The sequence below is a fragment of the Triturus cristatus genome, chromosome 9 (genome assembly GCF_964204655.1).
Source record: "Triturus cristatus chromosome 9, aTriCri1.1, whole genome shotgun sequence".
In the NCBI taxonomy this organism is placed as follows: domain Eukaryota; kingdom Metazoa; phylum Chordata; class Amphibia; order Caudata; family Salamandridae; genus Triturus; species Triturus cristatus.
The window spans coordinates 1,292,230,859-1,292,257,875 of NC_140592.1; the positions used below are offsets into that span (position 1 = coordinate 1,292,230,859).

At 47.4% G+C, this 27,017-nt stretch overlaps 1 protein-coding gene across 1 annotated transcript in view; it reads left to right on the forward strand.

Moving 5' to 3' along the window:
• LOC146799799 (uncharacterized) overlaps window positions 1-20,063 on the forward strand; it is a 42,924-nt gene extending 22,861 nt beyond the window's left edge. The window contains exons 2-4 of the mRNA XM_085627484.1: window positions 11,290-11,417; window positions 11,653-11,799; window positions 13,428-20,063. Of these exons, the coding sequence (XP_085483610.1) occupies window positions 14,307-15,140 (834 nt within the window). The 5' untranslated portion in view covers window positions 11,290-11,417; window positions 11,653-11,799; window positions 13,428-14,306 and the 3' untranslated portion in view covers window positions 15,141-20,063. The remainder of the gene's footprint in view (window positions 1-11,289; window positions 11,418-11,652; window positions 11,800-13,427) is intronic.
• The last annotated feature ends 6,954 nt before the right edge of the window (window positions 20,064-27,017 follow it).

Below are 27,017 nucleotides of genomic sequence, written 5' to 3' on the forward strand. Positions count from 1 at the left end.
GAACCCTGACAGAAGTAGCAAACTCAGAGAATGGGCCAGCGCATGACGGGGGGCAGCAACTGAACCCCGACAGAAGTAGCAAACTCAGAGAACGGGCCACCGCATTACAGGGGGGCAGCTACTGAACCCCGACAGAAGTAGCAAATTCAGAGGACGGGCCAGCGCATGGCAGGGGGGGGCAGCATCTGAACCCCGACAGAAGCGGCAAACTCAGGGAACGGGCCAGCGCATGACAGGGGGGCAGCAACTGCACCCCGACAGAAGTAGCAAACTCAGAGGACGGGCCAGCGCATGACAGGGGGGCAGCAACTGAACCCTGACAGAAGTAGCAAACTCAGAGAATGGGCCAGCGCATGACGGGGGGCAGCAACTGAACCCCGACAGAAGTAGCAAACTCAGAGAACGGGCCAGCGCATGACAGGGGGGCAGCAACTGAACCCCGACAGAAGTAGCAAACTCAGAGAACGGGCCAGCGCATGACAGGGGGGCAGCAACTGAACCCTGACAGAAGTAGCAAACTCAGAGAATGGGCCAGCGCATGACGGGGGCAGCAACTGAACCCCGACAGAAGTAGCAAACTCAGAGAACGGGCCAGCGCATGACAGGGGGGCAGCAACTGAACCCTGACAGAAGTAGCAAACTCAGAGAACGGGCCAGCGCATGACAGGGGGGCAGCAACTGAACCCCGACAGAAGTAGCAAACTCAGGGAACGGGCCAGCGCATGACGGGGGGCAGCAACTGAACCCCGACAGAAGTAGCAAACTCAGAGAACGAGCCAGCGCATGACAGGGGGGCAGCAACTGAACCCCGACAGGAGTAGCAAACTCAGAGACGCAGGAGATCACGCAGCGGGTGCCAGCCACAGGATCCCTTCAAAGCACAGGCGGCAAGAGAGCGAGCACAGCCAGTAAAGAATTCTGAAAGAGACGCTCCCTCCTGCCCCCCGTCGCCCTGTGGGTCAGAGGCGGACATTCAATCAGAGGACATCCTGCAAACTGTGGTAATATTCGGCAGCCTCACTGTCTCTCCACAAACTGCAGATGACCAATGTGGAGAGGTCTCTCACAGACCAGCTGCGTAGTCATTGACAGTCTAGGTGCCGCCATGGCCTACCCAGGAGCTCTCGGCCGTAAAATGATACACAGGACATCTAGGGCTCTGCATGAAAACACTAACTAGTGGGCATCCCGAGCTCACCAGGCTGTGCAGCTCCCCATCCACTTTGAGTGACTCTTACAGAACCATTGTTGTATTACTTCTTCTTTTCTCTGCTCCTTTCTCTATCGCCTCTTTTTTCCTCTTCTTCTTCTGAAATCTCTGTTGAATCACAGCTAAGTGCTAATGGCTGTCCGCTCGTTGACGTATTGGCCTGGGAACGGAAGTTGGGGACTGTTACTGTTCATAATGCATTGTCTGCAGCACCAAATTGCATACACTATTAAGGATGTATACAATCGACTAAATATCACACAGGGGTCTAAGCCTTGTGGGTGCTCAGGAGACATGTCGCCGGCATACCAGGAAATGGCTATCGCCTACATAACAATCCACTATAAATGGGAATGCAGCAAAATCTCATGCTTCTATTAACTTGGAATGTCCATGGTTTAGCGGAGCATGCCAAGAGGCACCAGGTGTACCAATACTTGAGAGAGGTGTGGCGCAGCGGCCAGGTCAGCTGACTTCGGAGCACTGGGCTCACGGTTCGATCCCCGACTCTGGCGGCAGCTCAGCTCAGCACCATGTGACTCTGGGCAATAGCTCACTTAATTTCCACCACGGCCCCCAGCGCCTTGAGACCCTCGAGACACTTGACTACTCGGGCTCTCGCCTCAATACGTATGCGCTGGAGGGTACGATAGTAGAGACCACATACTCTGGCTATGCTAGAAGTGCCCAGATATGGGTGGCGCCTGGGATCCCACTGGAGATAGTCCACACACGCACCCACCCAAGCGGCGGTATGCTGTTCTGGAGGGCATTTTAGAAGGTTTGCCGATAACGCTAATTTCACTTTATGCCCCTAACTCGGACCATTCCTCATTCTTACAAACTATGACCCCAGCGCTGCTCCATGTCCCATCGGCACCTGCCTACTGGAGAGGAGACTATAATTGTATTCCTGATCTTGACATGGATTGCTCACGTCCCCCGCTCCAAGGTGCACAATCCATCACCTTGACACAACATATGCACGCATGGTCCACCAACTTGCATCTGCAGGACGTGTGGCAAGGTATACACCCTATTAGCAGGGAGTACTCCTATTATCCAGGACTACACAACTTATACACAAGAATATACATAATATATTGTTCCACTGAGGCCGTACCCCGGGGTTCTCACACAGAATATCTTACCCGCTCATTATCAGACCACAACCCCCTATAACTGCAGCTAACCTGGGGCAAAATCAAATCTTGCATCCCTATGTGGCGCCTCCCCTTAGAACCGCTTAAAGACGCACCTCCTTGTCACAAGTGTTGGAATAGAATGGGACATATTCATAGTGGTCCTACGCGGACATGCAATAAAAACGGTATACGGCGCCTGCATGTCCCTAAATAAAGAGGTGGAAGATCTAGAGAAGGAAATACAGCGATGTGAGCGCCTCCCACCCGTTTACCCACATGTCATACCCACACTGGCCCAAGCTAAGTTATCCCTTAAAACAACTCTTGACCATTTGTGTGCCTCGGATTATATACAATACCTAACCAGAAAACATGCGGAAAGGGACATGGCGTGCAGCACACTCGCGTGGCGACTGAAAACGGACTAATCCCAAACTCTCATCACTGCCATTTATAATCTCAAGGGCCGGTAGGTCAATACGCAGGCTGAGATCAACTCGGCCTTCTGCCAATACTATGCTTCCCTCTACAGAGCCCCCTCACCATACGATAGACAGGAGCTTCAATCCTTCCAGGAATGCATAGCTCTCCCCCAGATTCCGCAAATTCACTTCACTGCCCTAGAGTCTCCCATCACAGTAGCCGAGATAACCAAAGCCATCCAGCAATTCGCGAGAGGCAAAACCCAGCGGATGGACGGGTGGCCCTTAGAATTCTGTGCAACATTTAGCACGCAATTGGACCCTCGCTTGCACCGGGTCTACTCTGAGGCATATGACCAAGGTATTCTACCACTCTTGCTCCATGAGGCAGTGCTGGTGGTGTTACTTAAGCCAGGCAAGGACCCGCTTCAGATGGGCTCGTATCGCCCACTGTCCCTCCTGAACACAGACTATAAAATATTGGGCAGAATGCTGGCCAATAGTTTGCTAGAAGTAACACAACTGTTAGTTCACACGGATCAAAATAGTTTTATACCTGGCCGGAATACCAGTTTGAATCTTCGCTGTCTCTTTATGCTACTGGACTAGGCACGCACAACAGAGGAACCAGCGTGGATAGCCTCTCCCGATATCGAAAAGGCGTTCAACACCCTAGGCTGGGAGTATCTTAATGTAGTACTAGCGGGTTATGGCATATACCCGAGTTACTGCACTGGATTAAGCTACTATATACCATGCCACGGGCTCGAGTATAAACGGGTCACACGATATCGGACTCCTTTATCATAGAACAGGGCTCCAGACGGGGATGTCCACTATCACCAATTATTTTCGCCCTAGCCATGGAGCCCTTGGCCTGTGTACTACATAGCTGCATAATTGATTGGGGTATCGGGGTACACAACCAACATTATCTTGCTATACGCTGATGATGCGCTGGTCTATCTATGGGGCCAACAGGCAGCGTTACACGGCTTGACGGAACTGCTGGACAACTACGGACGTACATCCGGCCTAAAGGTGAATTGGGGAAAATCGCTCCTGTGCCCAATGACATGCCTAACCCCAGATCAAAGGTCCAGCTTACTGGTTGCCTCACTCATCTGGTCCTTACACTCCTTAAAGTACTTAGGAGTACAAATATACCACTCACAAGCGGACCTCATAGACGGCAACCTGGGCAGGGTGATCGCCAACGCCTGAGCCTCATTAACATTCTGGACAGAATTACCATTGCACCCCATGGGCCGCACAGCCATATGCTACTGCTTCCCAGACTGCTGTACTTCTTTGCTACCTCCCCTTTTAACTACCAAGTAAATTGTTTTGTGACCTGAAATCGCTTCTCACATCTTAAATCTGGGGTAAGTCCAGAGTTTGAGTAACCCTCACAAAACTCTGTGCCCTGTTACGGAAGGCGGTCTGGATGTCCCCAACTACGAGTACTACAGTGCAGCAGCACAACGGCAATGTCCAATGCGGTGGCTAGCGGGCCACAATATCACTGAGTTGGGCCCCTGGGCGTCCGGCTTACAACAGCCTGCACTGCTTACGTGGCTATCCAGATCCAAGTCAGTGAGCCCGAAGGAATCCAGGAAACACCCTGATGTCCACGGCCCGTAGCTGCTGGTCCCGCTATGTGCCACGTAGACACTCACCTCCGCCCTATGCTCCAGACCTACCCCTCGGCGTACTCCCTGGCCCATATACTAGCGTCAAGCGCCCTGAACTGGTAGAATGGTCTGCAACTGGCCTATCCACCTGGCGAGTCCTATTCACAAACTCGAGCCTTTGCAAATTCGACACGCTGATGGACGACTATGGTATATCCCCCGGCTCCTTCCTACTGTATGTGTCACTCACACATCAGTTATTCAAGACGTGGGGCGAACCTAAAACACCCAATTTATTACAAACATTACTGACACATGGTACGGGTAGGAAAGCAATTACTACACTATACAACTCGATGAAACCAGACGTCATGCCCCTACTAGCGCCACTTAGAGAATACTGGGACAGAGCACTGGCAATAGCACCAACTGATAAACAGTGGGTGCCATGTAGAGATTCCCTGAAGACAATATCCACTAATGCAAGAATTAAGTATGCACAATTTAAATACCTCCATCGCACGTTCCTTACCCCACATTGACTGGCGCATATGTACCCGAGCTCACCTGACATATGCTCTAGATGTCAGAATTCTGATGCCACCTTTATCCATGTGATATGGACATGTCCCCAACTAGCAGCGCATTGGCACGAGGTGGCCACCACACTATCTGAGGCCACGGACACGACAATTACGGTACAGGGCCATTACTTCCTAGGCATAACGAAGCGCAACACACGCTGTAAAAACATCAACACATTTCTAGACCTAGCACTCTGCCTTGCTAAATGCAACTGGCCATGTCCTGGAAGTCGACCTCAGCACCCCAAACGCAAGTGTGGCTCTCCGACCTTTGCAGGGCACTAGTCGCATGAGCTGACATTAGACAATGCTTCAAACCCCTCACTGCCACTAATCCTTTGGACTGGCACAAATACTTTAACATTTATAGAATCGAAATTGAATTCCACAACCTCCAACCCGAGACATAACCAGGACCAGCCCACCCCCTATCGATAGAGGTCCCGCCTTGCTCCACCACCACTCATGCTCGTGACGGCCCACCCTCACCTCTACTCATGCTCCCCCTCACAACCATCTATCGCTTGCCCCACACTGCCCTAACCACCCGGCCATGCTCAGTGGCCCCTAAAACTAGTCACGTCTGCCCCTGCCACCCTCGCGAACGAACGGACAGCTCCAAATCCCCCATCACTCAGGTGCCCAAATAACAACGACGCGCCCTAATATAGTGCTTAACAAATGTGTACGGTGTATGACAGCTGCTAAAATGTTAATTGTTATGTTCATGAAGTGTTCTGAAAACCCAGGATCTCGTAACGGCGCCAATATCAGACCACTGGTTAGATTATATGCCTTGAAATGGTTTACTGTTAACTTCCGAAAGATTATATGTATAACTCCCATTGACCATGGATCTGTGTAAACCATATTGAAAACCAATAACCATTATTAAAAAAAAAGTTGAGGGCTTAGTTGACCTCTATAATTGTGATTTTGCACATTTTCTTTCTGAATATTAATTTTAAATTCATGGAAGGAAGTGTCGTTATCTTTTTAATGGCGTATGCTGACTTGCGTTGGGGGTCTAGCTGGCCACCTCACCTTTGTTTTCCACGCCTTCTACTTGAATGTTGATTGTAAATCCGTGTGAGGAAGTGTCGCAAGCTTTTAATGTCATTTGCTAATCTCATGCCAGTTTGTACAGTTTACTTTTACAATATGTGACCTGTGCTACTGGCGACCGAATGCTGTGCGTCGTCTGTTCAGAGTGTAGCTGGGAATTTATCATTGTAGGGTGCTAAACGACATCCCAAGTATCTATCGTGCGATCGCATTATTATTATTATTATGATCGATTATCGCATAAGGCACAAATGCGAGTCCGACTTTTAAAATTATTTTTAGTACTAAGTTATATTTTTATTGTATGGCTTATATATGTATCCAATATAATAAGGGTTTATGATATATGCAAAGGTGATACATGTTGCATTTCCCTCCGGTACAGCAGGTACTTTTTAAAACCGGTGCCGCCCGACCCTGAGGCGTAGGAGTCCAAGAATGGTTCATCCCAGTCAACACGTCACTCACCATCATCCAAGTGAAACAATGGGTTGGAGCAGGACTGGAATGATCACATTGTTATCGTCTTTCCAGAATGAGACACTTTCAGAGCCTTGTAACACATCTCACAGGCACCCAGACACAGTTCAGGGGGTTTCCGACGGCTTGTTCATGTTGGCTGGGTGTCTCTAACATGAGTTACAACTGCTCGGAAAGTGCAGTCCTGCCAAGAACCACACATCAGGCGTTAGACGAACGCAGTTCAGTGCGGTGATCCGCATCACCGCACTGAAATGCATTAGTCACGCATTATAGTACTGCTCAGACTTCAATGCAGATGGCTGCTATAATGCAGTATGTCATGACGTGTGAGCAGCAGTAGTGCGGTGTGCACTGCTCCCGGCAGGTTAAGGGGCTGGCAGCTCGCAGCTCTGCGAGTACTGCTCTCTCACTACACCAACCTATCCAAGTTAGACACCCCCGGCCTCAATACAGCAGCATAAGTGACGTCAACGTCAGTGCCCGACCAGAGATTGATTGTTAGGTTTAATTAGGCTAAGGTCAGTGAGGGTTGAGAGTGAAATGCTGCGGAATGGGGAGAAAGGGCGGTCGCTGGGAAAGGGGATTAGGTTGAAAGCCAACTGCTCCTCGTCGTAGCCGCGGCCGGTGGTAACCCTCATGCGCACTTTAGATGCAGCCGCCACTCCTCCTCCTTTGACAGCCCGCCCTCACAGCCTGGCTGGCTGCCGTGCAAATGCAATACTAAGAATAAAATGATAATGACGTTTCGTTATTATCATTTTATTTTTCGGTTGCGCTGCTTGAAAGCAGTGGGGCGACGCGCCGCCGCCACAGCAGAGGAGCCGCCCCTGGTTTTTGGTATTGTGATGGATTGTATGTATTCAGATTGTTTGTTAAGAAGTCAATTTCATATTTAGATTGTTTTAGGATTGGCAAATAGTAGGTTTTTAGCCTGACAGGTATTAAGTTTGCAACTAGTGGCATCATTATGTTTGGTCTCTTTTACTAGATTTTCGGATTTTAAGGCTTTGGATTGAGCAACAGATATTATCATCCCGCGAGGGGACATTGTAAAATATGGAAACGATAAAATCTGTCTGATGTTACATTTTATTTGTCTTTTGATGATCATCAGAAACAGGCGGAGAGCAACTGATCATTTTGTATGTTAAGCCATTGAGACCTGTGTCATCAGCAACAATCACAAGCTGAGTGACGACTGTGATACGTCAGGCAAGTGTTGGTATGGTTCGACTTTAGACGCGTTTGGTAAGGGGTGCTACGACAAGTCAGGCTCTTGCTTCGTGGTGGAGATTGGAAGACATACGTAAGGCGCCGACTGGTTGAACGTGTGGCTTGGCACATCAATAATGCTAAGCTCCTGTCTTTCAATAAATTGATGATTCGCCAAGTGAAATGAGGGGAAAACCTAGATTTTATTAAGGATAACAAGGCTACCATTATTCCTCCTGCCACGCCCACATAAAGGAACAAATCTAGAATTTGTAGTGTATGCTGGGGAGTAATTTGATTAAAATACATTAAAAGATTAGTATTAATGTTAGTTTAGTTAGTGACTGTTTTATTTTCTGTGTTGCAAATGGGCAATAACCATGGAAGTTATCAGGAGGTAAAGAAGTGTACTGGAAGGGATGACTGGAGATTGTCAGCATTCAAAAGAGAAGGAAGGTTGGGTGCCCGTGTGAATCCAAACTCTAAGGTTGCTAAGTTTGGTTCTGAGCTCTTTTAAGGGTTTCTACTGAGGAGTGGCAATAAGGGATATACATGCATAATGCTTGCTCCCCTTCTACAAATACCATCTAGGTTGTCTTCTCATTACTCTTGGAAGATCTTCATTCTCTGCTGGTCTAACTCCAGCACACAGCCCCCAAGATCCCACGCATCTCCACGCGTCTCACAGCAGCCCCCAAGATTCCACGCATCTCTCAGCAGCCCCCAAGATTCCGCGCATCTCACAGCAGCCCCCAAGATTCTGCGCATCTCACAGCAGCCCCCAAGATTCCACGCATCTCACAGCAGCCCCCAAGATTCCACGCATCTCACAGCAGCCCCCAAGACTCCACGCATCTCTCAGCAGCCCCCAAGACTCCACGCATCTCTCAGCAGCCCCCAAGATTCCATGCATCTCACAGCAGTCCCCCAAGATTCCACGTATCTCACAGCAGCCTCCAAGATTCCACGCATCTCACAGCAGCACAGCAGCCCCCAAGATTCCGCGCATCTCACAGCAGCCCCCCAAGATTCCACGCATCTCACAGCAGCCCCCAAGATTCCAAGCATCTCTCAGCAGCCCCCCAAGATTCCATGCATCTAACAGCAGCCCCCCAAGATTCCATGCATCTCTCAGCAGCCGCTCTCAACTTTCCTAATCATGTCCACACAGCTCCTGCATGAATGGCAGCGGCAAGTCACCACCACTCAGCAAGCCTGCAGAGATGGCCACTGCGCTGTGCCATCCCACCTTCTTACATACAGGACAGCCCAGTCACGTTGGCCGTGCTGTGGCATGCTTTGTTAGTGTCTGAAGAATGACACTTCCCATCCACATCACAAACAGCTGTAAACTCCACAGGCTGTGCGTCAGAATCAAGAGATCTGGAAGGCGCTGCAGAAATCACACTAACAGCAATACACAGCAGCAGCATTAGCGGACCAGAGACTGTGAATTGCAGGAAGGCGAAAGGTAGGCTTCGGGCTCTATCATGCTGTGGCCTGAAGGGTGTAAAATGCCCCCACCCTTGAAGTCTGCAGGCACCAAACATCCTCCATTTATGAACAGTTTGCTTAACGTTATTACGAACTTTGGTAAATATGCAGGATACACTATTATTTGGTCCAAATCTGTATTATACATATTACATGGCCCCCCACCTCGCTTACCACGCGGCTACACGATTGAATTGGCATCTGAAGGCTTTACATATCTGGGCATTTTCATCACACCAGATCCCAAATTGTTTTATGAGCGCAATCTTATGGGCCCCCTTCAGCGACTACGGGAAGAGGTTAGGCACTGGAGAACGCTGCCCTTGTCCCTCCTAGGTAGGGCGGCCCTGTTTAAAATGCTTGCGCTCCCCAGATTCTTATATGCACTTCAAAACTGCTCATTCCCTATGGCTGACCACTATTTCAACACCATTGAAGGTGAGCTCCGCATCTTGCTATAGGATGGAGGGGCGCCTCGGATTGCGCTCCAGAAACTTACAAAGGAATGGTACGATGGGGGTATTGCTCTTCCTGATCTAAGCCCTTTATTACTGGGCCTCACAATTGGTGGCCGTTACTCAATGGATCTATGGATTCCCCACAAACCCGGCCTTCCACCTAGAACACTATCAAACAGGCCGGTATCTGGGGCCTGTGGCACAAACTGCAACCATCTGGCATAAGGCCACCAAACGCCTGGGGTGGGCAGATAAATTCACAAAAGCCACGCCGTTGTGGTCATCACAGCGGTTGGGCTCACTTTGCTTGCATACAGGGTTCGACAAGTGGGATACCATTGGTATTTCTAATCTCGGCGACTTGGTCAGCAGGGGCAAACTTCTCACCTTTAAAGACTTCCAAAATAAATATGCACTTGCGCAAGGCGAGGTTTTCCAATACCTACAGATCTGACACGCTCTCCTCCCTCTGGTACCAGACCTTCCTTCCTTGCCAGATTCTTCCCCCCTGGGAGACCGCTTGCTTACTGAGCCACTTCTGACAAAAGCCATCTCACTTATACCTATCGAAAACTTTGCAATAATCTTCCTGATTCCTTCCAAACTCTTCGAGACCATTGGCAAACTGACATAGGTCTATTGGAAGATGAAGACTGGCAGACCGCACTAATGCCCCCCAGGAAAACAGCGATAAACCATCGCTTCTGCTTGATACAGTTAAAAATACTCCACAGATCCTATTATTCCGGAGTGCTCCTCACCAAAATAGGTAGCCGTCCAGATGCGCTGTGCCTTCGAAGCTGTGGCCAAGATAGTACTTTTTATCATATTTTATGGGAGTGTCCCCAAACACAGCCCTTGTGGAGCAGAGCAACCAAGAAAATGACGGACACGCTGGGGAAACGCATCCAACTGTTGCCCCGAATGGGGATCCTGAACATATGGGAAACCACAGACTGGACAGAAATTGAGCAGCAATGGGTGGCGTTGGGATACTTACTAGTGAAGCGGGCCATAGCGATGCATTGGGGATCTTAAACTCGCCGTCGACGATTGGATGGGTGGCAGATATGGACAGGAGTATGCTCACAGAGAAAGAGGTCTACAAACATAGGGGCTGCCCCAAGAAGGGGAACAGAAATGGGGAGGGTGGAAAGCTTTTAGAGGGGAAATTTGTACTTCTCCAACAGAAGATATGGCAATGAGGAGACCTCGAGCCAGCGACCCTTTAATTCCTTAATCGTTGAATGGTACCACTGCTGATGGACTATATTATATGTACCTTGGAATGCGCTGTGATATTGTAATGATGAGTCTGTGCTTTAATTTCAATAAAATTTGTTATGTCAAAAAAAGAAAAGAGCATAAGATCCTATTATATCAGCCAGAACTCCTCACAAATTGACGTTTTGCTAGTCAGATGGTCTAAAGTGCTATTTTACTTTTCTCTCCAAACTTGCCACAGCAATATTGCAGACCCTCTGCCCCCTTTACTCCTCTTCCCTGAGTTGCAATATCCTCTTTTATTTATTTTGCCTCCAGCCTTGCCTGTGTTTTGAGAGAATTTCCATTTGTATTCTAGGTTCCCTGCCTTCCTATTCTTTTTGGAAGCTCCTCAGTGCGAGACTTTTGAATGGGAGTTGTTGCTCTGTTCTGATGAGTTACAAACCTTTGTCCCCAACTCAGAGAAGCATCTGTCCATAAATCCAGGTGAGCTTGTCATGACCACTTTAAGGATGACCAGCAAAACACACAAGATGACGCCTTTTCAATGTGTCTTCTGCAGATCTGGGACTGTGTCTGCGCAGGCGCTAGAAAATCAACACAAACTATTACACATTTGAGCTTTAACTTAAATACCTATGAAAGCTAATAATATAAACAACAGGGTTTATTTAGTATTCTAGTGTTCTGTATCATTGCTTAATTACAATGTTGGTTGCAGGGAGGAACCAGGCAGAAGATATTTGACTAGCCGGTCTGGTGGCTGAGGGGACGAATCCGTCAACCGTAGGGGCCTGTTTGACCTCACAGTCCCAGGTTCAAATCCCCGCAGGTCCACTCAACCTTTCATCCTTCTGAGATCGATAAAGTGAGTACCATTGAGTTGAGTAACAATAAACATCTTTTATTCAGCACCAAGATACCCTTCTGGGTGAACGTGCGCTTTACAAATATACATGTAATGTTTGTTATTTTTGGTACTCGGGCAACATTCCCCAGAATGCACTACTATTTTTTAGTCTGTATATTTTGAGTTTTTGTTTGATGCCAACATGCTTGGGCCCAGACAGGCTTCCCATAAACTGAAATGCACCAACATTCTGACTTTACTTTTGGGTTTTACAGCTATTTCTGTATTATTTATTTGTAAAGTCCAAATTAGTGCGAGAGCATATATAAGATGGCATGTCATCACTTGGAAGGTCCTGTGCTCCACAGTACCTCACACAAACTCACTGTCTCCGCCTTGAGATTCCCTAGTTTAGGAAACATTCCCCTTCAAGCACTCACTCTCGCGTGACACCCCAAGGCTCTGTTTTACTGCCTGCTTAACTGAATTCACCCAGGCTCACAAAGATCGCCTACTGAATGCCACCGACAACACAAAACTGAGGAAACTGATGATCTTGTATTATCTCTCACCCCACATCATAAATGTTTATGTAAGTATCGTTCCCTCTGACTTCAAAATCCTGGTGCCACATTATACTTGCGCTGTATTTTCCTTCATTGAGCCGGGCGCACCTTTTAAAAGGCGCACCCAGCGCAAAGAAGGAAAATGCGCTGTATTGTGATGAATGCGCTGCCATCAGGGCAGCCACTGACTCGCTCTGCCCTATGGGCAGCGCATTCATGTGAAACACTGAGCTGCTGCTTTGAGGGTGCTCTGTGTTTTCACAGGGCAGGCGGCACCCGCCTGCACTTTTACAGGGGATTAGAGATCCCCTTTGAGGTGGGTGCAATCGGTGACTGCACCCGTCTGCAAGGGGATGTCTTGGGGGGTCCATGAGACCGCCCTCCAGAGGGCTGCTCTCAGGGGGCGCACTGACAATGCACCACCTTTTAGTTGGCACACTGTCAGTGCTCCTTCTGAGAGCTTCATTGCCTCTGCGCCCGCGTCGGTCATACCGCGCGGGTGCAGAGGCAAAGGGATTTCCTGATTTGTACGCCCCCATGCAAATGAGGGAACGCCCCCTGAAGATAGCGCTGGCAATTTATGTGTGCCAGCGATATCGTAATTACAGAAGGGGCTGCACAAGCTTCTGCGGCCCCTTCTGTAATACCAGAGTGCCCCGAGGGCCCGCAAAGGGGGCGCAAATGCCCGTTGCGCCCCTGGTGCACTTTGTGTAATACCGCCCCTGATGGATTACGCTCTGATTTCAGCGTTTGTATGACTGTAGTTGGCTGTTTTATCTCTCTATTATTTCAGCATTTTTACTTCATGTTACCAGTTATTTTCTCCATATAAATGTTCTTCTGTCACTTAACTATGGATTCGGTTCACACTCTGGGAAAAAACTAAACATAAATAAACCAAAGCTTACTTTACTTCTCTTAGAAAGCTGTTTCTCAATTTAAAAAACAAGATTTTAACTGAGAGTTTATTTTATTTCTTTTCATTAGAGACCTCCTTTATATTTTAATAGGATCTGTTGTTATGAGGTATTCGACATAAAGCATATACATTCAGTGATCCTTTCTTTTTTAAATCCACAGATAACAGTTTCATGAACAAATCAGATACGGACAAATAATGAAGAAAACATCGTGGTCCATGAACTCTACTAGCTCAGTCCACGAAGATCCAGAATTGACAGCTTCCATCGCTCAGAACTGAACATCGCTCTGAACCTGCTCAGGAGCCTACATGTCTTGAAACAAGTAGGCAAGAGCAATCCCTTGGGTGTTAGGTGCAAGAGTGTCACGAGACCCAAACAAAAGCACAGATTGAATCAGACCCTTTCTTGGGTTTTTGAGGGATCATGAACTTAGTTAATCTCCAAAGAGCAGCAGAGTGCTTCACAAAAAGCATTTCATCTCAACTAGTGCTTCTAAATTATGAGGTGGTGTACCGAAAACCGTATAGGTTGTGCGCATTATTTTTAGCAATAATGTAACTTCAACTGTGCCGACCCTCTGGCAATACAGAAAGAAATTGGAGGTGCATCGCTTCAAAGTGCAGTATTAGCCCTCGTGACACAAATCTTCTTTCAACTATTGCCCTGTAATCGATATTAATCGATATTGAGTCATACTTCTGTGGCTCTTGCCCACTGTTGCACACTATGTTGCTTCCCAGCTCTGCTCAACCTATAGATATGCAAGCCAGCGCCTGGATACCCTGGCGGGTGATTAGTAGCTCTTTACATATCCTGTTTGATTGACTGATTGAGAAATATCATTATATACAACTCTGCTTATAACTTGAAAAACATACACCTGAAATTCCTCCCATATGTAGTAAATGTGAGAATGTCTAAACTGTTTCATTAACCATGTAGGTCCATCAGCAAACCCAGGACGTATGAGAAACCTAACCAATCCAGAGCGTAAACACGTGTAGAAAGACCATACACACACACTAAGTATTTCAAGATGTTTAGTTTCCCATCAAATCTAAAGGGCCAACAGCAAACTCATAGAGGAGATAAACCATACACGTGCAGTGAATGTGGGAAGAGCTATAGACGGTCATCAGACCTGTGCATTCATCAGCACACACACACAGGAGAAAAACCATACCACTGCAGTGAATGTGGGAAGAGCTATAGACGGTCATCAGACCTGTGCATTCATCAGCACACACACACAGGAGAAAAACCATACCACTGCAGTGAATGTGGGAAGAGCTATAGACGGTCATCAGACCTGTGCATTCATCAGCACACACACACAGGAGAAAAACCATACCACTGCAGTGAATGTGGGAAGAATTTTAATCAGTCATCAGCACTGAGGCGCCATCAGCAATCACACACAGGAGAGAGACCATTCAAGTGCAGTGAGTGTGGTAAGACATTTATACAATCATCACACCTACTGGTCCATCAGCGAATACACACCGGGGACAAACCGTTCAAGTGCAGTGACTGTGATAAGAAATTCATTCAGTCATCACACCTTCTGGTGCATCAGCGAATACACACAGGGGAAAAACCACACACATGCAGTACATGTGGAAAGAATTTTAATGAACTGTCAACACTAAGATGCCATCAGCGATCACACAGAGGAGACAAAACACATAAATGCAATGAGTGTGGGATGACTTTTATTAGAAAATCGCACCTAGTAGTTCATCAACGAATACACACAGGTGAAAAGCCATACACGTGCAGTGAATGTGCTAAGCATTTTAGTGTCTCTTCAAACCTAAAACGTCATCAGCAAACACACAGAAGACAAAACATTCAGTTGCAGGTGCCGTGAACTTGGGAAGACGTTGAATCTATCATCATAACTAAGGTGTCATCGCAATCATAAAAGGGAAGACCACAAAGGACAGTCAGTGTAGAAAGAGCTTCATTCGCTTATCACACCAAATGGTCAGCAAGCACATCCCAAAGTCAAACCAAGAACGTGCAATGAATGTGGGAAGAACTTTGATGAACCATCAATACTAAGATCTCACCAGTGATCACACAAAGTAGAAAAACACAGTTTATATCATAAGAACATTATTCACTTACCAACCACAGGTCCAACACACCGTGGGGGAAATAGTACAGATGCAATGAATATGTAAAGAGCTTTAGTGAATTATGAAACGTATTGGCCCATCAGAGTTTAAAACTAAATACATGCACTGAATGTGGAATGGGTTTTAGTCACCAAATCTAAGGCACCTTCAGCAAAAATACACCAGAGAAAAACCACAGGCATGGAGTGAATGTGGGAAGACCTCTATTTTACATTTATTTTTATGTTGTATGGGTTTTTCTAAAGTACTACCGACCACCTTCCAGAGGCCTCAGAGTGCTTTGGGAGGGAACATTTAAGAGGAAACGGTGAAATGCTATAAACGGTAGTGCATATGCCAGAATCGAGTAGTGGAAACCTGGCAGAGATGTAAGATGTCCTGAGATATCTGCTGTCACAACATGATGACATAGTCTCGAAGAAGAGAAAGAGCCCTGATGACCTCAGTGGGGAAGACACTGCCAGTCTTATGTGTTTGAACTCCAGGGCCTGGGGCTCCAGTTGAAGAGGACGGTTGAGATGAGGAAATGCTTAACCAAATGCTAGATGGAAAAGTGTACGTTTAAGGATCTTCTGAAGTTGAGGAAGTCAGTCTCCGGTCATGATTGAGGACGTAGTGAGTTCCACATGGAAGAGCCCTGTACCTGGGGTGATCAGCTGCCATATTCTTTTTATATCTGAACTGGCATGTCAGCTAAGGGCACTGGAGGCAGACCTGAGGTTCTGGTCGCTTGGTGAGTGAAAACTGTTTTTACTTTGTGTTTTCAAGAGCCGTATTTTACCGGCAGCCAATGGAGGGATTATGTGGGGGTCATGTAAGCACTGAATGCCATTGGTGACCGGGTCAAATCCTGAGGTACTCTGCATTTGACGACTATTCTGGAGAGGAGAAGGCATATTTGACTTCATGGATAGAGTCCTACTGGAACAAGGTGAACCCTTTAAATACTGTGGCACTGATGCCAGCCGATGGGGATAGTCTTTCTGATTAGCACCTGATGATCAGTGATGTCAAAGTTGACAATGTGACCTACAAGGTGAAAAGTGCAGCCGCGGCCTTGGGAGTTCAGTCGTTCTTCCCTGTTCTGTGTTGTCCTGAAGGATTCCGAGGCCGGACTGAAATTCACTTAGATGGGAAGACAGGTGGCAGGAAAAGACAGTTTCAGTTGTCTTTACAGCAGAAGGGAAGGCCAGAGATGAGTCTGTAATTAGATAAATAATCAGGTCTGTAATACATTCATTTTGAATATTTGAGGTGATTGCATGTTTAAGTGCCTGAGGGATGACTTCGTAGCAGAGGACGTATTAAATAGTCGGTCATGATCCTTGTAAGTGTTCCTTATGTCTTTGATATTACAGATGAACCATGGAGAAAACCTTTTTAACCTTCTTCTCTACATTGAGGGGAGAAGAAATGTCTGGTGCTTGCACCAGAAGGATTTTATTATAAAAATAAATACATCTGAAAATGATTTTTCTTGCCATTGAGTGCCAAGTGCAGACTGCGTCTAGTTTGATCTGAGCTCTGTAGGCATGACTGAGCTCCTGCAAGCACCAATCAAAGCAAGAGAGGTACCATTGGAAAGGGGTCAATATCTCCTCCCCTTTCCAACGGTACTGCTGGAGGGATGCACCTACCAGGAACCAGGGCATAGGGAAGACACGTGCCTGCCTGGAATATTAAAAAGAGTCTTTCAGCCCCTGGGTGGGCATTGGTGGGGTTAACCCCAATCTGCATCCTCTTGGAGCAGGAAAGCCCACAATCACCCCTGGGACAGTGGCCCATAATTCAGGCCCAACGCCAACTTTTAAAGGGCACAGCACTCTTTCTGCCTGCAATGGAGGGAAAAAGATTGCTTCAAAGTTGGTTTATCCCCAGTTTGTCGCATGGAATTCTGGGGGGCGGGGAGGGGGCCTTAAACCCACTATGATGCCACTGATATCTACGGGCCTGACCCGCACCTCTAAAGAGCGCAACAGTCTTTCTTTCTTTCTGTCTTGTCATTTATCTTCAGTGACACTGAGCACTAGAAATGATGACGTCACAAGATTCCCCCTAATGTTGTGCTTTGGCTGGGTCGTGTATTCTGTGCGGGAGTTGGTGGTTTGGACTGGGTGCATCCCTGCAGGTGGCGGTGCCTTTAATGCTCAATAAATCTCTTATGCAGACAACGTCGCTTCCTGAGTAGTGATTCCTGAATCTTCTTACTGGAAACTCACTCCTAATACAAACACCCTCGGGCGTGAGCTCCAGCGCACGGACAGTGCTTGGTGCTGGGGCACGCGGGACATGTCCAGAGCACACACTAGAGGTAGTGCTGGGGATTTGTCTAAGTGGACCATCAGCAAACAGTCACAGGAGGAAAAACTCACATGCTGTGGGAGTGGCAGGAGTTCTATGTGTTATCATACCTGCAGTGCCACCAGCAAATAAGGAGGAAACAATGCATACAGACGCAGAAAGGTACCGTCGGAAAAGTGCTATGTAGGAGAAGCTTCACAGCACTATTTTAAAAATCTCATTTCACGAAAGACGTAAAGTGCTATGTAGGAGAAGCTTCACAGCACTATATTCAAAATCTCATTTCACGAAAGATGTAAAGTGCTATGTAGGAGAAGCTTCACAGCACTATATTCAAAATCTCATTTCACGAAAGACGTAAAGTGCTATGTAGGAGAAGCTTCACAGCACTATATTCAAAATTCATTTCACGAAAGACGTAAAGTGCTATGTAGGAGAAGCTTCACAGCACTATATTCAAAATCTCATTTCACAAAAGACTTAAAGTGCTATCTAGGAGAAGCTTCACAGCACTATATTCAAAATCTCATTTCACGAAAGACGTAAAGAGCTATGTGGCAGAAAGCTTCACATCACTATATTCAAAATCTCATTTCACAAATGACGTAAAGTGCTATGTAGGAGAAGCTTCACAGCACTATATTCAAAATCTCATTTCACGAAAGACGTAAAGTGCTATGTAGGAGAAGCTTCACAGCACTATATTCAAAATCTCATTTCACGAAAGATGTAAAGTGCTATGTAGGAGAAGCTTCACAGCACTATATTCAAAATCTCATTTCACGAAAGACGTAAAGTGCTATGTAGGAGAAGCTTCACAGCACTATATTCAAAATTCATTTCACGAAAGACGTAAAGTGCTATGTAGGAGAAGCTTCACAGCACTATATTCAAAATCTCATTTCACGAAAGACTTAAAGTGCTATCTAGGAGAAGCTTCACAGCACTATATTCAAAATCTCATTTCACGAAAGACGTAAAGAGCTATGTGGCAGAAAGCTTCACATCACTATATTCAAAATCTCATTTCACAAATGACGTAAAGTGCTATGTAGGAGAAGCTTCACAGCACTATATTCAAAATCTCATTTCACGAAAGACGTAAAGTGCTATGTAGGAGAAGCTTCACAGCACTATATTCAAAATCTCATTTCACGAAAGATGTAAAGTGCTATGTAGGAGAAGCTTCACAGCACTATATTCAAAATCTCATTTCACGAAAGACGTAAAGTGCTATGTAGGAGAAGCTTCACAGCACTATATTCAAAATTCATTTCACGAAAGACGTAAAGTGCTATGTAGGAGAAGCTTCACAGCACTATATTCAAAATCTCATTTCACGAAAGACTTAAAGTGCTATCTAGGAGAAGCTTCACAGCACTATATTCAAAATCTCATTTCACGAAAGACGTAAAGAGCTATGTGGCAGAAAGCTTCACATCACTATATTCAAAATCTCATTTCACAAATGACGTAAAGTGCTATGTAGGAGAAGCTTCACAGCACTATATTCAAAATCTCATTTCACGAAAGACGTAAAGAGCTATGTAGGAGAAAGCTTCACAGCACTATATTCAAAATCTCATTTCACAAATGACGCAAAGTGCTATGTAGGAGAAGCTTCACAGCACTATATTCAAAATCTCATTTCACAAATGACGCATGTTTAGTACCATTGAGTTGGGTAACAATGAACATCTATTCTGTCAGGGTTAAGAAGTTCTTCAAGGTGAAAGTTTGCTTCACAGGTGCTCATGTACTCTTATGTTATATTGTAGAAAGATTATGTTCATGTTGCGTCAATATAGGGCTGGCACCAATAGTGATTCCCCAGAATCAAAACAGCTTAAGATCTATGACTTGATTTAAATGACTAACATAGATGTTGTAATAACACATGGCCAACCCTGTTGTTTAATATTTGTCGTGGTGATTACACTAAAGTATTTTGAATCAGTAATTCAGAATGAATGCATTTAAACTAATTGATTATATAAACAGTTGTTGCGTTTTTGATTTTAAAAAGCCATCACGACCAGCCTCCGCAACATATCTTGAAGACAAGTTCACCATCTTGCTAGCAATGTTTGCTTTTTGTCACTTCCGCAGCCAGGACACCATCAGACCGCAGACCAAGAAGCTTTAAAAAGGGAAAAAGACTGTTCTAATCTTCCCCCGTCCCATTTCTCTGTGCGTGTTGGTACCATCCAAAACCCCCTCCCGTTTCCTTTCCCCTTGGTACAGTCTAGGAAGAGGACAGGAGTGTACCTTGGAATGTTCAGGGGTGGAGCTGAGGAGCGCCAGGCTAGGTAGTGGAGATTTGTTCAATAAACCACGTTTTCTTCCATGAAGTGTAACCTCGTTATTTCAACATTTGGCGACGATTGGAAGGAAGCTGTTCAGGGGACAGCTACAAATCTCACCCCTGTTTATTTGCGCCAGAGTGCAAGGGTGCCTGCATTGCAGGGATGATTGTTCATGTGCAGGAAGGGACACCTTCCTGCACATAAACAATATTTAAAGGCAAGTTGCTCTTTTTATATGTGCTGCAGGATGCCACACACATAGAAAGAGCAAAAATGAGGAGAAATGAAAGTATTTCTCCTCGTTGCGCAAATCTAACACCTGCTATTCAGTGGTGTTAGTTTTGGCGCTGCCTCCGAATTACAGATCCTTGTATCTCTGGAGAAGCGTCAAAAAGCTTTGTGTTGCGGTGGAACCCCCACAGCAACACCCATTGCACCTCTTCCACGCAGATACCTGGGTGAAAGGGGACTCACGCAAAGTGGCAACTGCTGCTTTGTACATATGGAGCAAGCATTGTGCCACCTGCCCGTCGGTTACATTTACATTCCGGTGGCGCAATAACCTTGTAATTATGGCCCTTTGTACCGTGTCATGATTCTGGTCCCTGTCCGGGATCATATGTTACAATTGTTGTTCGGTTGAGCTCATGGGTGGAGGTGAGGAAGTGCTGTGCACATATGCCTTGCTGAGTTAGTGGAGGCATAGGACGCTCACTAGAAGGGGCATGTTCAGGGCCAGATACAGATGAGCGGGGTCTATTTAAAGGTGGTGGTAACAGAATGACATCAGGTCATGACATAAAGATTTACAGGGCTCAAGTCTCTAAGGAGTGCTTTAAGTCAGAAAACCAGTTTCCAGTGAATTGAGATGTCTAAATGAGAACATGATGTTGAAATAAGAGGTTTTTCTGTTTCCCTTTAAATTTCTCATAGGGCGGGATATCCTTCTGTCCATAGGAATGGAACTCCAGATGGTGGGGGCGCTTCCAGAGAATGATTACCTCCGTGTTTTTATTTCTCTATGACGTGTTAAGTGGAGAAGGGTGTGTGACCTCACTTGTCACTGGCCCCAATTATCGATAGTGTATGTTGGAGTAGTTTGGGGTGTTTTGCTGCACAGCCTAATGCATGGTGCATGTAAGTATGAAAATTAACCTTGCTCCCATGAGAAGCCAATTCTGGGAAATGAGGATGGGGGAGTGTGAGGAGCAGGTTGTCACGTTAGGTCTGAGTGTCAGAGGGAGTATGTACACAACCCACTAACCTGAGCCAGCCAGCAGGAACGAGGATATATTGTTGCTGATCCCTTCCTTCCCTCTTCAGCTCCCGCCCACTGCGACGAGTAGGCCCACGCAGTGCACGGGAACCAACGGGGGAAAACAGGGGGACAGGAGAGAGGATTGACAGGGGGGCACTCAACAGGTCCTACACGGGTGTCCCAGGTAGAGCCCTAGGGAGGAGAAAGGGAAATGTGTTAAAGGGTGAGAGTCTCAGCCTATCCTCCTCCAGCCCCCACCCTCTGCCCATGGACTCACTGTGATTCCGCAAGGATTGAGCGTCTTCCGCTTCTGCCAAATTTCGGGTTACACAAGGGCGAGGAAGTTGCGCTGCTCCTGTGCCCTTTGAGTGGGTATGGATCGGCAGGGTAGACGAGGAGCGAGGACAAGGGAGGGTTCTTTAACCCCCTACAATCCAGCGTCTTGTCTCGCGCCTCTGAGGAGTAAAATGAGTTGGTCCAGAGGAACTTAATGAACCACAGTAACGCAAGCTTTTTCCGACACAGCTTTACCGTGGGTTCAAAAAGGGGGAAAACTACGGTAAACTAAACGACAGCCTCACGCCTCACACGGGAGGCGCGTTCCGCATCTCGCCTGATGCGTATCGCTCACCTGCTGTTTCCTCACAACGGGAGCGGTGAAAGGAGCAAGGCTCTGCTCCGAGGTGATGCGCCTCGGCGCTGGGTGAAACTTGGAGTCAGGGGGAGGGAGAAGTCCGACCACTGGTCCGTTGCCTCCGCCTGCTTCTTGTCGGGGTAATTCTGCCCGGGGATACTGCGGCGTCCGGGAAACGAGCTTCTTCGACGAGTCTCTGCATAACAAGGAAAAGATTGTCAAGCGCCCCCTAGTGGGCGAGGCGGCCTTTTCTACTTCCTGGTAGAACGCGGGTTCCTCCTCCTTGCCCCCGAGTGTTCTGGGTGTTGTAGTTCCCAGGTCCTCGTCGAGTCATCGCGACAGAACCCCCTCTCAAGGACTGCCGTCTCGGCGGTCGACCCGGCTTCCCAGGATGTGCATCATGGAAGGCTTTCAATAGGTCAGGGCAGTTTAGATTGTGTGCTGGTTCCCATGTTCTGTCTTCCACTCCAAAGCCCTTCCAATCCACTAAATATTGGACCCTCCCTCTTACAATACGGGAATCTAAGAGTTCTTGTACTTCGTACTCTTCTTGTCCGTCGATATCTATCGGATGCGGTCTCACCGGGAGTCTCGTGCCTATTGGGCAGGGTTGGAGTAAGGACACGTGGAAGACAGGATGTATACGCCAGGCCATGGGGAGGGAAAGCTTCAAAGCTACTGGATTCACTATTTTTTCGATACTGTATGGGCCTATGTATCTGGGTTTAAGCTTATCTACTCCCTTCAACTTCAGATTACGCGTTGATAACCATACCTTATCCCCTACTTTGTACTGGGGTTCCTCCTCCCTCCTTCTGTCTGCGTACTTTTTGTGTGCGGCTTGGGCATTAGCCAGATTCTGCTTGGCTTCAATCATCACCGCCTGTAGGTGCGCGTGATGTTCTTGGATGCTTGGAAGGTTTGATTGCACTGGCCAGTCAAAAGGGAGCACGTTGGGGTGATAGCCATAGAGGCAAAAGAAAGGGGAACACCCCAAGGTGGAGTGGTCCGCGTTATTATACGCGAATTCCGCCATCCAGAGTAACGGGTACCATTGCATGGGATTTTGCAACGTGAAGCATCGCAAATATTGTTCAAGGGTCTGATTTAAGCGTTCTGTTTTTCCATCTGTTTGTGGATGGAAGCTTGTGGAGGTTCTCATATCGATGGAGAGGGTTTCGCAGAGGGCCTTCCAGAATCTGGAGGTGAATTGAGAACCCCTATCTGTGATCAGGGTACTCGGAATTCCATGTGCTTTGATGACATGTTGGAGGAACACTTGAGCCAGCTCAGCGGAGGAGGGGAGTTTTGTCAGTGGAATGAAGTGCCCCATCTTAGTTAAGTGGTCCACCAGTACCAGTATTACCGTGTATCCTTCGCAGGGGGGCATTTCCACGATGAAGTCCATCGAGATGGTGTGCCATGGTCGTGGGGGAATGGGGATCGGTCGTAATAACCCCACGGGTCTTGTATGAAGCGCCTTGCCTTGTACGCATATCGAACAGGTCTTTACGTAGTTCTGGGTGTCTTTACGTAAGGCAGGCCACCAGAAGGATCTCTCGAGGCCCGAAATCGTTTTATTGATGCCCATATGACCACCCAGAGGGGCATCGTGTGTCCACTTGAGTACTCTCTGTTGGAGTCCAATGTTTGGTACATATAGGGCGTGAGAGTGATACAGCAGATTGTCTTTTTCCTGTCGGTGATCGGGTTGTTCGTGTATCCAGGCTTGTGCATCCACCGTCGCTACGGCTATCTTTAGGTCTTCGAGAAACTGACGTGGGGCGCTCAGGGTGATTGCCATGCATGACGCCTTTTTGCCTGAGAGGATCAATGGAGGGGCTTCTTCTTCCGCTCTTGTGCCGATGTCTGTCTCTTCGGGTCTTGATAAAGCATCGGCCTTCCCATGTTGTGTTCCAGGGCGGTATTTAATGACGAAATCATAATCGGAAAAAAAAAGCGACCATCGCAATTGTCTGGGTGTCAGGGCCTTTGCGGTTGTTAGGAAGAGTAAATTCCTGTGGTCAGTGTAAATCTCGACCGTGTGGCTTGCCCCCATGAGGTAATGTCTCCATTCCTCACAGGCTCTCTTGATCGCCAGTAACTCCTTGTCGGTGACGGTATAGTTAGTTTCACACGGGGTAAGTTTCTTTGAGTAATATGCAACGGGATGAAGCTGCCCAGTTTCCGGATGTCTTTGCGAAAGTACTCCTCCTATGGCATATTGTGAAGCGTCGGTCTCGACTACAAACGGTAGGTGGGTGTCTGGATGTCTGAGAATCGGGGCTTGTGTGAACCGTAACTTTAGAGCCTGGAAGGCTTGGTCGGCGTCCGTTCCCCACTGAAAGGGGGTGTTTTTCCTTAAGAGATTGGAAATGGGTTTAATGATCTTGGAGAAGTCTTTTATGAATCGCCGATAGTAATTAGCGAACCCCAAGAATCTCTGCACTGCCTTTACTGTACGAGGAGCCTCCCAGTCGGTAATAGCATTGACTTTGCCCTGATCCATCTGGAAACCCTGATGGTTGATGATGTACCCCAAAAAGGCTACCTCTTCCACATGAAATAAACATTTCTCTAGTTTCGCAAACAAGGAGTATTGTTGTAGCCTGTCGAGCACTGCTTTCACATGTGTTACATGGTCCTCTAGGGTGGTGGAATAGACCAGGATGTCGTCTATGTACACCACACAGCATGTTTCCAAGAACCCTCTGAGTACCTCATCCATGAAGAATTGGAAAGCAGCTGGGGCATTACAGAGTCCAAACGGCATCACCAGGTATTCATACAGGCCGAATTTAGTTCGAAATGCTGTCTTCCACTCATCCCCGCTTTTCACTCGTACCAAGTGATAGGCCCCCCTTAAGTCCAATTTAGTGAACCATCGAGCTCCCTTTAGTTGGTCTAGGAGAACCGGGATCAACGGTAGGGGGTACCTATTTTTAATCGTAATACGATTGAGTGCTCTGTAGTCTATACACGGCCTGAGTTCAGCACAATCCTTCTTCGGTATGAAAAAGAGTGGGGATGAAGCGGGGGATGAGGAGTGTCTGATGAATCCTGATGCCAGGTTCTCTGTAAGATAGTGTTGGAGGTATGTCGTTTCGGGTTCTGTGAGAGCGTACACTCGGCTACAAGGAATGGTGGCTCCTGGAACGAGGTCTATTTGGCAGTCGTAGGAGCGATGCGGGGGGAGTCGAGTTGCTTTTTCTTTGTCAAAAACTGTAAGGTATTCGTGGTAGACTTCTGGTACAGTGGTGGTACAGCAGAACCCAGTTTCCTTACACCCAGAAGCCAGAAGGCTTGCTTGAGAGATGTCTGTCCTTCCTTGACGGATAACTTGGTTCGTGCAATGTTCTACACAATATTTGGATTGCAAGGTAACTGATCGGTCTGCCCACTTAATAACCGGATCATGGAGGGTGAGCCAGGGCATCCCTAATATGAGCCCGAAATGAGGCGCGTCTATCAGGTCAAAGCTGATGTATTCGTAATGTGTTCTACCCACTTTCATGAGGAGAGATACTGTCTGATAAAGAACGGGACCAGAGGACAGTGCGGTACCATCGACTGCCTTGACTTCCTCAGGGAGCGGTTTCTTCTCTTTTGGAACTCCTATGTTTTCAGCATAGCGTATGTCCATGTAATTCCCGGTTGCACCGGAATCCAACATAGCTGGCACCTCCAGGGGGGTAGCAGAAGAAATCCATATGGTAACCCCTACGTAGAGATGCGCTACTGCCGGCTGGACAGTGTTCGCGACGGCAGAGGAGATCACGGCCTGTTTCCCACCCGGTCTAGGGATCTCTTCCAGACTCGGGCTTCCTAGTTTTCCGACGTTTCTCCGTGATGTACTGAGGCACTTTGCAGGTTTACGTTACCCGTTTTATCAGGGAGACGGGTTCTGGAACGGCATTCCCTAATGAAGTGTCCACTCTTTCCACAGTAGAGACATAGTTTCATGTTCCGTCGTCTTTCTCGTTCCTCGGTTGTCAAGGGTCCTTTAATACCCCCGATCTGCATGGGCTCGGTTGTATCCGGGAGTTTCGGGGAGTCACTCGGGAGAACCTTAGGTCGGAAGAACGGTACTCGGCCGTCCCCTCTGGATCGGTCACCCTTTCGTTCCAAAAGTCGGTGTTCCAATTGGACCGTGAGGGAAATAAATTCCTCGCATGTTGGCGGGAGTTGCACCACTTGAGATAGAACGTCCTTTAGCTCCCCTCTCAATCCTTGATAAAAAAGGGAAGTGCGTTTCTCTTGTGGCCAGTCTGTCTCCACCACCAAGCGGTTGAAAGAGGTGATATACGTAAGGAGATCTTGTGATCCCTGCTTCAGTGTTATCAATTCCCGATCCAGTGTTAACATGTGCGATTTGCGATCGAATAGCTTCCTCATTTCTGCGCAAAAGTCCACAAAGTGGTGTAGCACCGGGTCATTTCTTTCCATCAGGGGAATTGTCCAACTGGCTGCATTTCCTCCCATGTAGGACATCATGAACGCTGTTTTCGCCGCTTCATCCTGGAAAACAGCAGGCTTACATAGGAAGTGCAATCAACATTGATTTAGGAATGTCTCAAATTTTTTGGGCTCACCATAGAACCTTTCGGGAGGGGCCAGAGGTATACTCGTGCTCTGCAACACATGTACTGTGGGAGCGGTATCTGTGACAGGAGCTGCACTCCGAAGGGAAAATTCACCATTCCCTTTTTCCTGGCCAGTTTGTTGCATCATACCGGGAGGGGGAAGCGTCCAGTCTTTAATGTATGGGCTCCTAGCTGCAGGTCTTCCTTGACGGGATAATCCTGCTACTTCTCTACGTAGGGTACCTAACTCGGTTTTGAGATCTCTGTTTTCGGCACGGGAAGCGTGTACCTCTACTTGCAACGCTGTTAAGCTATCCACAAGGGATGCGAGGACAACATTAGTATCCATCGTTCAGGCTGGGAAACAATCGTGGGCTTGACAATCTGTCACGTTAGGTCTGAGTGTCAGAGGGAGTATGTACACAACCCACTAACCTGAGCCAGCCAGCAGGAACGAGGATATATTGTTGCTGATCCCTTCCTTCCCTCTTCAGCTCCCGCCCACTGCGACGAGTAGGCCCACG